Source organism: Rhinatrema bivittatum, chromosome 8 (genome assembly GCF_901001135.1).
Source record: "Rhinatrema bivittatum chromosome 8, aRhiBiv1.1, whole genome shotgun sequence".
In the NCBI taxonomy this organism is placed as follows: domain Eukaryota; kingdom Metazoa; phylum Chordata; class Amphibia; order Gymnophiona; family Rhinatrematidae; genus Rhinatrema; species Rhinatrema bivittatum.
The window spans coordinates 276,132,378-276,145,032 of record NC_042622.1 but is presented as its reverse complement, the minus strand read 5'-3'; the positions used below and the strand labels follow the sequence as shown (position 1 = coordinate 276,145,032).

The following is a 12,655-nucleotide window of genomic DNA, read 5'->3' as shown; positions in this document are numbered from 1 at the left end:
GCATGGGGGTCGTCTGCACCATCTTCCCTTCTCGACCGGTGGTACGCGCGGGGCAGGCCGGGTGACCAATACGCCTAACTTGCCCACGTCCAATACAGACGCGCACACAACTGAGTGCACCTGTGTGCATAACTACACGCACAGCCGCGTTTACAACTGCACGCGTGGCAGCAGTTACTTACTGGAAGCAGCCCCGGGTGAGCTACTTGTTCCTAATTTTGGACCTCTCTGCTCCCTGTTGCACCGGAGGGAGGAGCCCTTGGAGGACGCTATAAGATCGGCGTCAGAGAGGAGATTGACGCAGCAGTTACTTACTGGAAGCAGCCCCGGGTGAGCTACTTGTTCCTAATTTTGGACCTCTCTGCTCCCTGTTGCACCGGAGGGAGGAGCCCTTGGAGGACGCTATAAGATCGGCGTCAGAGAGGAGATTGACGCAGCAGTTACTTACTGGAAGCAGCCCCGGGTGAGCTACTTGTTCCTAATTTTGGACCTCTCTGCTCCCTGTTGCACCGGAGGGAGGAGCCCTTGGAGGACGCTATAAGATCAGCGTCCTTAGGCGCGCCACTGCCGCCGGCGCACCACCAAGCCGCGCGCACCTAAGGGGCGCGCGGCTTTGTTCGGCTTCGTTCGGGTGCGAGAGGCTGAGAGGTTAATATTTGTCTATAAAAAGAAGCTACCGCACAGAGGCTAGTAGACTGCATTGTCACCAGAAACGAACAACCTGCAACTGAAAGTTTTTGTGAGATGCCTCCAAAACGAAAGGGCAAGGTAAGGGTGTATCCCTCTTTGCAACTTCCGACTTTAACACAGCAGGAAATTGTACGTTTTATGGTTAATCCTGCATTAAATCCAGTAGCCAAAGAAACCGCTGATTCTGGCCCTAAGGGAGGTGGATCAGAATCTATGGAGGAGGCCTCACTGAGCCCAAATCTGGGATTACCACCAGAGTGAAGAGCCCCTGAAGTAATACTGGAACAGTCTCATTCTACCGATACCACACCATCTACTGGTGGAGGAAGTGCTGAGGGGGGAGCAGATCAAAGAGGAGAAGATCAAACTGCAGATAGAATGAGACTGCCAGAGACTTTAGAACGACCCACAGTGGTCACACTGGAGACTTTGTGGGACATGATGGCAGCGATGTCCTTGAATTTAAAAGGGTTAGAGAAGAAAATGGATGATAATGCCAAGGAAAACAAACAGGAAGTAATAGAGATACAGAATAAATTAAAAGCTACAGAAGATAGGGTTAAAACTTTAGAGGATATGGGGAAGAAAAATATAGAATTCCAGGTAGCTGTCGTCAAAGACAGGGATTTTCTTTCCAGGCGAATCGAGATATTTGAGAACAATGTGAAACGATTAAATTTGAGAATGTTGAATTTTCCTCGTATAGTAGGTGAAGTTCCTATGGAAACTTTACAAAGATTTTTTAGAGAAGTTATGCTTTTTCCTGAAAATGATTTGCCTGAGATCAGTTTTTGTTATTTTCTTCCCAATAGAAACCCCAATATGAATATAGAGGAGACTCCCTTTCAAGGGAATCTGACACATTTTCTAGAGAGTACAAACAATCAGATTATAGATAGTGGTACCTTGTTGGTATCATTTATGAATCTTCTGCAGCTAAACAAAGTGATGAAAGTATATTTTACAAAGTATCCTATTTCATTTAATGATGGAGTGGTAAAAATTTTCCCTGACTTGTCCACACTCACACAATTGAAAAGGAAAAACTTTCTGACTTACCGCCAGGAAGTAACAGATATGGGATACTCATTTATACTTCGTTATCCATGTAAGTGTGTGATTAAAAAACAGCAAGATACATTAATCTTTTTTTCCCCTGATCACTTGAAAATGTTTATAGAACAAAGGAAACTGGCAGTAATGTCCCCCATACCCAGTGAATAAATTAAGTAAATGCAGGAATTACAATGCAGAATGTTTCTGTAAAGTTTGAGTTTAAAGTCTCCCTATTAGGTAATAAGCCTCTGATGTTTTTCTAATTTTTCAGATGTTGAATCCAAATTGCAATTGATTATATCATAGTGGATGTTATATATCTGGAAAAGATTTCCTGTTAAATTATTAAGGAATATGTATTTACTTTGTAACATTTTTTGAAAATCAATAAAATATATAAATACAATGCACGCGTGCAAACACAATGGCACTAGTGCCCAAGAAGGCTTGAAGGCACTCTTTGCACAACCTGCCACATAAGAGCCGCACAGCCTGAATTTGAGTTCTGCCTGTGTCAACATTGCGAAGAAGCCCAGGGGGGACCAAAGCCTGGTCCCTTACTGTCGGGGAATGGGTCCAGAACTACTACTGACGATAGCTCCCCAGATCTGTGCATTTCCGAGATGGCTTCTCCACAGGAGGGCACCTCTGGGACCCCTACTTCCGACTCTCCCCGAGATTAACAGGGACCCAGGGACCTTCTCATAGTTGGAATTTTTTCAAGGCCTGCAAGCCTTCGTTCAGGCGCAATCAGCCCCGGGCTCAACCACTGCCGGAAGCACAAGATCCTCCCGACCCTGCTCGGATGCCTTGAGACATGCCTCGCCTAACCAAGAACTTCCCTGACAGGGACCCAGACACTTCAGATGATGAGGGCAATTCCCTGGAAGAAGGAGAAATCCCTCCAGGGATGGAACCATACCGAACCATACTTCGCTGCTTCCACAAGGACGAATTATCAGCCCTTGTTTCCAAGACGCTGGGTATTCCAGGCACGGACCCTATGGCGGATCCAAAGAAGAACCCCATCTTGGTGTCCTTTCGTAAGGCCTCATGCTACTTTCCAATGATGGAAGCCATCCAGGAATTGATTGACCTGGAGTGGGATACCCCGGAGGCCAGCTTCAAAGGGGATTGGGCCTTGGAAGCCCTATACCCTCTAGAGCCATCATCCTAGGAACGCCTGCATTTCCCGAAAGTGGATGCTATGGTCTGTGCCGTCTCAAAGCGAACAACGATTCCCATTGAGGGAGGGGCTGCATTGAAGGACACTCAGGACAGATGATTGGAATCCATCCTTAAGCAGGCCTTTGACGCAAACAGCAGTGACACTGCAGATTGCTTCTTGCTGCGTACAGGTGGCACGTTCCTGCTTGCTTCTCTTGAGAGAGGCAAATAACTCCAGAACGTATACCGGTGAGATGGAACCTGCAGCAGCCTTCCTAACGGATGCAAGCTCAGACCTGGTGCGCACCTCAACCCAGGGGCGTTGCCTCTGTAGTGGCAGCCAGAAGACAATTAAGGCTACGGAATTGGTCTGCGGATGCGACATCTAAAGTGAATCTCACAAGAATGCCCTTTAAAGGATCTCTCTTGTTCGGAAGCGAATTGGAGAAGTTAGCCAGCAAATGGGGTGAATCCCCAGTGCCTCGGCTACCAGAAGATAGGAGTAAAAGATCTCAGCGTCCCTCCCCCAGAAGAACCAAGGGCAGAGGTTCGCAGCACTTTAGACCCTACAGGAACTCACAGTTCTAGGCACCTCATCCCTCCAGAAGGTCCCAGCCCTTTTGGAACTGACAGACCAAGAGAGGAGCAGGCCCGGGGGCAGTCTCCAGCTGTGCTCCACAATGAGAATGGGCCGACCCATCCACAGGAAGAGGAGATAGGGGTTCGACTTGCCCTCTTCTACCAAAGATGTGTCGAGATAACGTCGGCAAATGGGTACTAAACATTCGAGAAGGTTACTCTCTGGAGTTCCTCAGCATTCCTCGAGACAAATTTATGATGTCACCCAGCCACTCCCACACTAAGAGGCTGGCAGTGGAAAACACTCTAACAAGACTAATTGCCTTAAGGCAATAACTCTGGTTCCCACGTCCCAACAAAATACGGGGCGCTATTCCATCTATTTTATCGTTCCCAAGAAGGAAGGATCATTCTGGCCCATCCTGGATCTCAAGAACGTCAGCCGTCATCTGCAGGTACTACACTTCCACATGGAAACTCTTCGCTTCGTAATAATGGCAGTACAACCGGGAGAGTTCTTAAACTCCCTGGACCTCTCCGAAGCCTACCTTCATATCCCAGTCCATCAGGATCACCAGCGCTTCCTGCGCTTTGCGATACTGGGTCACCATTACCAGTTCCGAGCGCTACGCTTTGGCCTAGCAACCGCCCCCAGAACCTTCACCAAAATTATGGTGGTTGTGGCGGCAACACTCAGGAAGAAAGGGATCTTGGTACACCCTTACCTGGATGACTGGCTGATCGGGGCAAAGTCTTCGGAAGAGAGCCGGCAGGTGACCAGCAGAGACAAGAGCCTACTGCAGGAACTCGGTTGGGTCGTGAACATGGGCAAGAGCAGTCTGCAGCCCTCTCGATCTCTAGAATACGTGAGGGCCCGTTTCGACACCAAACAGAACAAAGTCTTCCTCCCTCCCCCGAGGAGAAGGAAGCTGATGGAACAATTAAGACGATTAATGACAAATGCACGCCCCAAGGTATGGAACTATCTTCAAGTCCTCGGCCTCATGGCATCAACCCTGGAGATCATCCCATGGGCAAGGGCCCATATGCGACCGCTCCAGTGCTCTTTACTGTCAAGATGGAGCCCACTGTCCCAGGACTACTCAATTCGCCTCCCAACTACCAGCAGAGGTGCGTTCTCAGCTCCAGTAGTGGCTACAGGAAGACTTCCTAAGCAGAAGAGTAGGCTCACCACGGATGCGAGCCTGCAAGGGTGGGGAGCCCACTGTCAGGAACTGACAGCACAGGGTCAATGGAACAAGGAAGAGGCGGAATGGAACATAAACTGCCTGGAAGCTCGAGCAGTCAGACTAGCATGCCTGCGATTCAGCCACAGACTCCGAGGCAAAGCGATTCGAGTAATGTCGGACAATGCGACAACAGTTGCTTACATGAACCACTAGGGAGGAACCAGGAGCCAGCAGGTGTCTCTGGAGATAGACCCTCTCATGGCATGGGCGAAGACAAACCTACAAGGGATCTCGGCCTCCCACATTGCAGGAAAAGACAACGTCTCAGCAGACCGTCTCAGCAGAGAGAGCCTGGACCCAGGAGAATGGACGCTGTCGACCGCAGCCTTCCAACCGATAGTAAATTGCTGGGGCCTCCCATCCATGTATCTACTGGCCACCCTCTCAGTGCCCAAGTTCCCAGGTTCTTCAGCCGCAGATGAGAGCCACACTCGCAAGGGATTGACGCTCTCCTCCAGACTTAGCCAGAGGAAGCCTTACTGTACGCCTTCCACCCCATGGCCACTACTGGGCAGGGTCATCCGCAAGATAGAACACCACAGGGGATTAGTTCTACTAGTGGCCCTGGATTGGCCAAGACGACCATGGTACGCAGACATTCAAAGACTCCTTGCGGGGAACCCTCTGTGCCTACCTCCACACAGGGACCTTCTCCGGCAGGGCCCGATTCTCCACGAAGCTCCATCTCTATTCTCTCTTATGGTCTGGCCCTTGAGAGAACTCGCCTGAAGAAGCGCGGTCACTCAAAGACCGTGATTGACACCCTGCTCCGAGCGCACAAGTTCTCCACATCCCTGTCATACATACGGATCTGGAGAGTATTCGAAGCCTGGTGCGAAGACCGAGGAAAACTCCCACGGACAGCTAAGCTTCCCATGATTCTGGAGTTCCTACAGGACGGTAAGAAGAAGGGGTTGTCACTCAACTCCCTCAAGGTCCAAGTAGCCGCGCTATCCTGCTTCAGAGCCGAAGTGGACGGTATCCGGCTATCAACCCATCCGTATTTGTTCCGCTTCCTGAAAGGGGTTAAACAACTCCGACCACCCCTAAAGTGGCCGATGCCTCTATGGAATCTGAATCTAGTATTAGACTTCCTAGCTGGGGCTAACTTCAGACCAACACGCAGTCTGTCACTACGCCTCTTAACATTGAAGATGGTATTCCTGGTGGCAATATGTACAGCTCGTCGCATCTCCGAACTACAGGCACTATCCTGTCTGGAACTGTTCCTTAGGTTCACACCTGGAACCATACAGCTGTGCACTGTCCCCTCCTTCCTACCGAAAGTGGTTTCCAAGTTTCACTTGAACTAAACCATCTCACTACCATCTCCGGATGAACATAAGGACTCTGAAGACTCACGCCTTCTTTGCCATCTAAATGTTGGCAGACTCCTAGTGCGGTCAGGGCCGGAGAGAGCAGGAATTAGGCCCGTGCCAGCTAAGAAAAGTAGGCCCTATGTAAGGTTCTGATGTGATACTTAATAAGAGAAATTGTTTTCTAAATTTCCCAAATAATTTTTATTTATTTAAGAAGGCTGTACGAGTTTTTTTTGTCAGCAAATTCTTCAGTTACAATTGAAATTTTTATTTACACATGATAGAAATAGATATATTTAGCTTTTTAAAAATTTTGCCCAACAAAAGTAGGCCTCTTGAACATTGTAGGCCCTACCCAAATGGCCATGCTGGCACCCCTTGTCTCCTGGAGTGAGTGCGGGATGTGGAAAGATCGGAACCGGTGCACAAAATGGATCACTTGTTCGTTCTTCACAGCAGGAAGAAACAAGGAGAAGCAGCCTCACGGGCAACCCTAGCCTGCTGGATCAAGGAAGTAATCAAGGCGGCCTACATAGAGGCAGGAAAGCCCTTACCACTACAAGGTTAAGGCTCATTCTATGAGGGCACAGGCAGTTTCTTGGACAGAAACCCCAAGCTAAGTCGCCCGCCGAGATCTGTCGGGCGGCAACGTGGTCCTCCATACACACCTCCAGGTTCTACCGCCTGGATGTTCAAGCCCGAGAAGATGCAGCCTGTCCAGGAGTAGCTTTTGTATGTCCCACTGGTCCTGAGTCCATCTGCTACACGCTAGGAAATGGAGAAATTACTTACCTGATAATTTTGTTTTCCTTAGTGTAGACAGATGGACTCAGCATCTCGCCCACTGCTGCCCCAGAAAAGGAGAACCTCGGATAACAAACCTGGAGACTAAGCAAATACAGGTTAGCCGCGGCGTACCCCTAGCTCAAGACATAGTTTGTCCGGTGTCTGCGTTAATTGGTTGAGTGCACTGGCAGTCTACAGTTTTGGAAATAGGTTATTTAAGCAAAGATATATCTACAATGGCTTTTCGAAGAGAATACTGAAGAGCTGATGTTACTGCAGGGGTATATCTAGTGCTGACGTCAGCTTTGAAATCTGACTCCGTCTCCCATCTGCTAGCAGAAGAGCACAATACCCATTGGTCCTGAGTCCATCTGCCTACACTAAAGAAAACAAAATTATCAGGTAAGTAATTTCTCCATTAGGCCCAGTTTTACTACTTATTTCTGTAGCACTACTGGTGCAGTATAGATGTACATTGGATACTGTCCCTGCACTAAAGTGCTTAGTCCTCTGTTATTGTAATAAATGCTGATAACTTCCCAGAAAAAACAAAAATGAATAGGGCTGTGTGATTGTTTGGTATTACTTTGCCCATGTAGTGCTTTTTCAGAATTTTGTGAATATTCATTCTTCAGTGCCGTATCTCAGCAAGTTTTCTGACCCATCTTGTGTCGTGGTATTTGGTTTGCTTAGATCTGAAGGGGTGATATTTTTTACTCCACCAAAGACAGGAAAAGGGTGAGAATAGATGATGGAAGAAAGATTCATACTACTAAAATATTAAACGACTTTTCTTTCCCAGGAAGAACAAGAGGCAGCTAGGCGCCGTCAGCAAAGAGAAAACAAGAGCAACACAACTACTCCAACAAAGGTTCAAGAAAGCAAGGTAGCATTTTTATCCCTTTGTTGATCACCCTGCATGCCATGAGGGTATAGCACGTAAGGCTCTGAGGAGCACTCTTGGTTTCATCGTGATATTCTATAGGAGGGCCTGAAATTGGACCTGGTAGAGCAGTGTAACCCTCTTCTTCTTTCTTGCTATGCTTTTCCCCAGCCTAATCTCAAGTCCAGTTAAATCATCACGGGTGACAGAAGTCCTAGTCCTCAATAGTCATGTACTAATGATATCTGGTATCTCTTTACATTTTTGTGGCTGTTCATTGTAACCTTATGACCTTTACATGGCTCAGGGAAGATATGACAAGAGGTCTTTAAAATCATGAATGGAGTGGAATGGGTAAATGCAAATCAGATTTTATGCTTTCAAAAAAAATAAAAAGATTAGGGACACTTCATGAAGTTAAGTAGCATATGTAAAACAAATCTGAGCAAATATTTTTTCAATCAGTGCATAATTAAGTTCTGGAATTCATTGCTGGAGGATGTGGCAAAGACAGTTGGCTTAGCTAGGTTTAAAAAAAGTTTGAACGAGTTCCTGGAGGAAAAGACCAAAAATCGGTATCAACCAGGTAGACTTGGGGAAATCCACTACTTAATCCTGGGCATAAATTGCATGGAATCTATCTGCTATTTGGGATCCTGCCAGGTACTTGTGACCTGGATTAGCCATTGTTGGAAACAGGATACTGGGCTTGATGACCATTGGTCTGACCTAGTATAGCAGTTTTTGTTTTTATTGACGGCTAGATTTATGTGACAGGAATATTCCAAAGCTTATAAACTCCATAGCTTAAATATAGTAGCTTTTGGGATGTCTGCGTATTCCCATGTGCTAGTTCCATGATGGACTAACTGCCACAAGTTAGGAAGCTAGACCTAGAGTAAGATGGGCATACATCATTTATATCCGAGATCTACATATATCTTCAAAATTACTGGTCTTGAATTTCTGGTTGACATCGTGCCGAGTCTCGGTGGAGATTATGCCAATTAAAATATACCCTCATCTACTCAAGTAAAAAATAAAATGAAATTGCACAGCAAGAAAGGAACTTATAAATATTAAACATTTTAAAAGATAACCGTGGCAGACGTTTGGCGATGACTCCGTGATGAATGGATGTTCTTAGTGTAGCTTTATGAGAGCCAACAGAATCATTTTTTATTTTCTTTAAAAAAAAAAAAAAAAGCCTCCAATTTTTTATTTTGCACATGCAGAGCTGATTGTGTATAAACAACTTTGTTATTCAAAAGAATCCTGAAAAGTTGACTAAAACAGAGAATCCTGAGTGAAAAATCAAAAGCACTGGAAGACAAAATGGTGCCAGAACCTAATATTGCGATGGAGGGGATGTCTGAAACATTGCTGTGTGAACTTACAAAAGTGGTTTCAGAAGCTTTGAATGACAAATTACAGAAGCCCCAGTTGTTGGATGAACTTAATGAAAAAATGGAATCAAATAACGCTGCCATTTCTGCAGGGGAAAAGAGAAAGCAAAATTGCTTACATGTAACAGGTATTCTCCATGGACTTCAGAACAAACAGCTACACAAGATGGGTAATTTCATCTGACAGTGGCAAATCAGTGAATTCTCTCTCAGCTCAGAGCTTTTCATTCTATTCTGAATATGTGCAGTTGTTCCCATGCTGCCCTCGCTGCCTGACTCTCCTTCAGCTTGTTTCTTAGCTGATCTCAGAGAGAAGGGAGTGATTGTGTAGCTGTTTGTTTTGCTGTCCACGGAGAACACCTGTTACAGGTAGGCAACTTTACTTTCTCTATGGACAAGCAGCACAAAATGCCACACAAGATGGGACTCCCCAGCTGAGTATTACAGCAGAATTGTAATTATTCTTAGAGGTCTGCAATCTGACAATATGAAAGAGAAGTTGAGGATTTATCCAAAGGTATAGTCCAGATTGGTTTCCTGCTGTATACATTAGTGCTTGATGAATGTGTGTATTGCAGACCATGTAATGCTCTGTAAATATCCAGGATTAAATGCTGAGTTAAGGTGCATCATGGAGGGTAGCAGCAGCTCTGACTTGATGGGCCTTTGCAGGGTCCTGATAGTGGGTACTTCATGCTTGAGTAGCAACGAGACTGCTTCTTTACAGCCTCTCCTTTTCTATTGGCATCAGAAGATATACAGAGCTGGGAAAATTTTCTGATCAATTTAGTTCTGTCCATATAGAATAAAAGTACCTTTCTGTAGATTTTGTTCAGATTGAATTGTATGAAGTTTTGGATAAAATACTGGCAACATCACAACCTAGCCAAGGTGAAATTGAGATACTGATTTCTGCAAAAATATTAGATGAGTTTTAAGTACCACCCTTTTTATGGAAATTGTGTGTACGGTGGGTAGGTAACTAGATCCTGTATCAATCTTACTCTTCCTGATGTTATGGCAGTTAGCAAGTGTCTCCCATGAGACACTCTTTGTCTGTTGTCATAGGCTTGTATGATGACTTCATCAATCGTCATAGCACTGTATTTAAACTCCATTGTGGAGGAGAAGCTCTTATTGATGGTTTTAAATTATAAAGTCCCTTTACAAATTTAGATACAAAATGGCTCTTGAGAGATTGGCTGATCTTTTACATGCTAATGATAAGCAGCAATAGCACTTAAATGTACTCTCATTGAATTGGACTTTAGACCTGAGTTAATCAAATGCAAGAGATTTTTCAGTGAAGTCAGTATGGGGCAGGTGAAGGGGTCTGATCCTTGAACATGATACCAGTTTGCAAATCTTGTCCATTTATAGTTGTAAGATTTTCAGGTAGCTGGTTTTCTCACTGCAAGGAGAATGTCTTTTATATCTTGTTAGGTGAAGCTTTTGAATTAGTTGGCGCTTGCCTCTCAGCCGTCAGTGCTAATATCTGGAGACCTGGATGCAGGACCAACCCCTCATACTTTCAAGGGGGTTGGAAATAATGATAACTTGACCAGTAGATCTATTGCCAGTCTGTGTATCCATGGAAACCAAGTCTAACATGTCCAGTATATTGCTATTATGGATGTAATAAATGATTGCTTCATGGGGCAATTGGTTCAGGAACCAACAAGAGAGGGAGCTATTTTAGATTTAATTCTTAGTGGAATGCAGGATTTGGTGAGAGAGGTAACGATGGTGGGGCCACTTGGCAACAGTGATCATAACATGATCAAATTTAAACTAATAACCGGAAGGGGGGACAATAAGTAAATCTGCAGCTCTAACACTAAACATTCAAAAGGGAAACTTTGAGAAAATGAGGAAAATAGAAAAAAACTGAAAGGTGCAGCTGCAAAGGTTAAGTGTTCAACAGGCTTGGACATTGTTTAAAAATACAATCCTAGAGGCGCAGTCCATATGTATTCCATGCATTAAGAAAGGTGGAAGGAAGGCAAAACGATTACCGTCCTGGTTAAAAGGTGAGGTGAAAGAGGCTATTTTAGCCAAAAAAACATCCTTCAAAAATTGGAAGAAGGATCCATCTGAAGAAAATAGGATAAAACATAAGCATTGTCAAGCTAAGTGTAAAACATTGATAAGACGGGCAAAGAGAAAATTTGAAATGAAGTTGGCCATAGAGGCAAAAAACTCATAATAAAAACTTTTTAAAATATATCCAAAGCAAGAAACCTATGAAGGAGTCGGTTGGATCATTAGATGACCAAGGGATTAAAGGGGCTCTTAGGGAAGATGAGGCCATTGCAGAAAGAATAAATGAATTCTTTGCTTCCGTGTTTACTAATGAGGATGTTGGGGAGATACCAGTTCCAGAGATGGTTTTCAGTGATGATGAGTCAGACGAACTAAACAAAATCACTGTGAACCTGGAAAATGTAGTAGGCCAGATTGACAAACTAAAGAGTAGCAAATCACCTGGACCGGATGGTATGCATCCTAGGGTACTGAAGGAACTAAAAAATGAAATTTCAGACCTGTTAGTTAAAATTTATAACGTATCATTAAAATCATCCATCGTACCTGAAGACTTGGAGGGTGGCCAATGTAACCCCAATATTTAAAAAAGCTCCAGGGGTGATCCGGGTAACTATAGACCAGTGAGCCTGACTTCAGTGCCGGGAAAAATAGTGGAAACTATTCTCAAGATCAAAATTGTAGCGCATATAGAAAGACATGATTTAATGGAACACAGTCAACATGGATTTACCCTAACAAATCTGCTTCATTTTTTTGAAGGGGCTAATAAACATGTGGATAAAGATGAGCCAGTAGATGTAGTGTATTTGGATTTTCAGAAGGCATTTGACAAAGTCCCTCATGAGAGGCTTCTATGAAAACTAAATAGTCATGGGATAGGAGGCGATGTCCTTTCGTGGATTACAAACTGGTTAAAAGACAAGAAACGAAGCATAGGATTAAATGGTCAATTTTCTCAGTGGAAAAGGGTAAACAGTGGAGTGCCTCAGGGATCTTTACTTGGACCGGTGCTTTTCAATATATATATAAATGATCTGGAAAGGAATACGACGAGTGAGGTTATCAAATTTGCGTATGCTACAAAATTATTCAGAGTAGTTAAATCACAAGCAGACTGTGATACATTACAGGAGGACCTTGCAAGACTGGAAGATTGGGCATCCAAATGGCAGATGAAATTTAATGTGGACAAGTGCAAGGTGTTGCATATAGGGAAAAATAACCTTTGCTGTAGTTACACGATGTTAGGTTCCATATTAGGAGCTACCACCCAGGAAAAAGATCTAGGTATCATAGTGGATAATACTTTAAAATCGTCAGCTCAGTGTGCTGCAGCAGTCAAAAAAGCAAATAGAATGTTAGGAATTATTAGGAAGGGAATGGTTAATAGAACGGAAAATGTCATAATGCCTCTGTATTGCTCCATGGTGAGACCGCACCTTGAATACTGTGTACAATTCTGGTCGCCGCATC

General features: G+C 44.6%; 1 protein-coding gene across 1 annotated transcript in view; it reads left to right on the top strand.

Moving 5' to 3' along the window:
- DOT1L (DOT1 like histone lysine methyltransferase) overlaps positions 1-12,655 on the top strand; it is a 590,530-nt gene that overhangs the window by 324,105 nt on the left and 253,770 nt on the right. Inside the window, 1 exon segment of the mRNA XM_029610991.1 lies at positions 7,650-7,733. Coding sequence (XP_029466851.1) covers positions 7,650-7,733 — 84 coding nt within the window.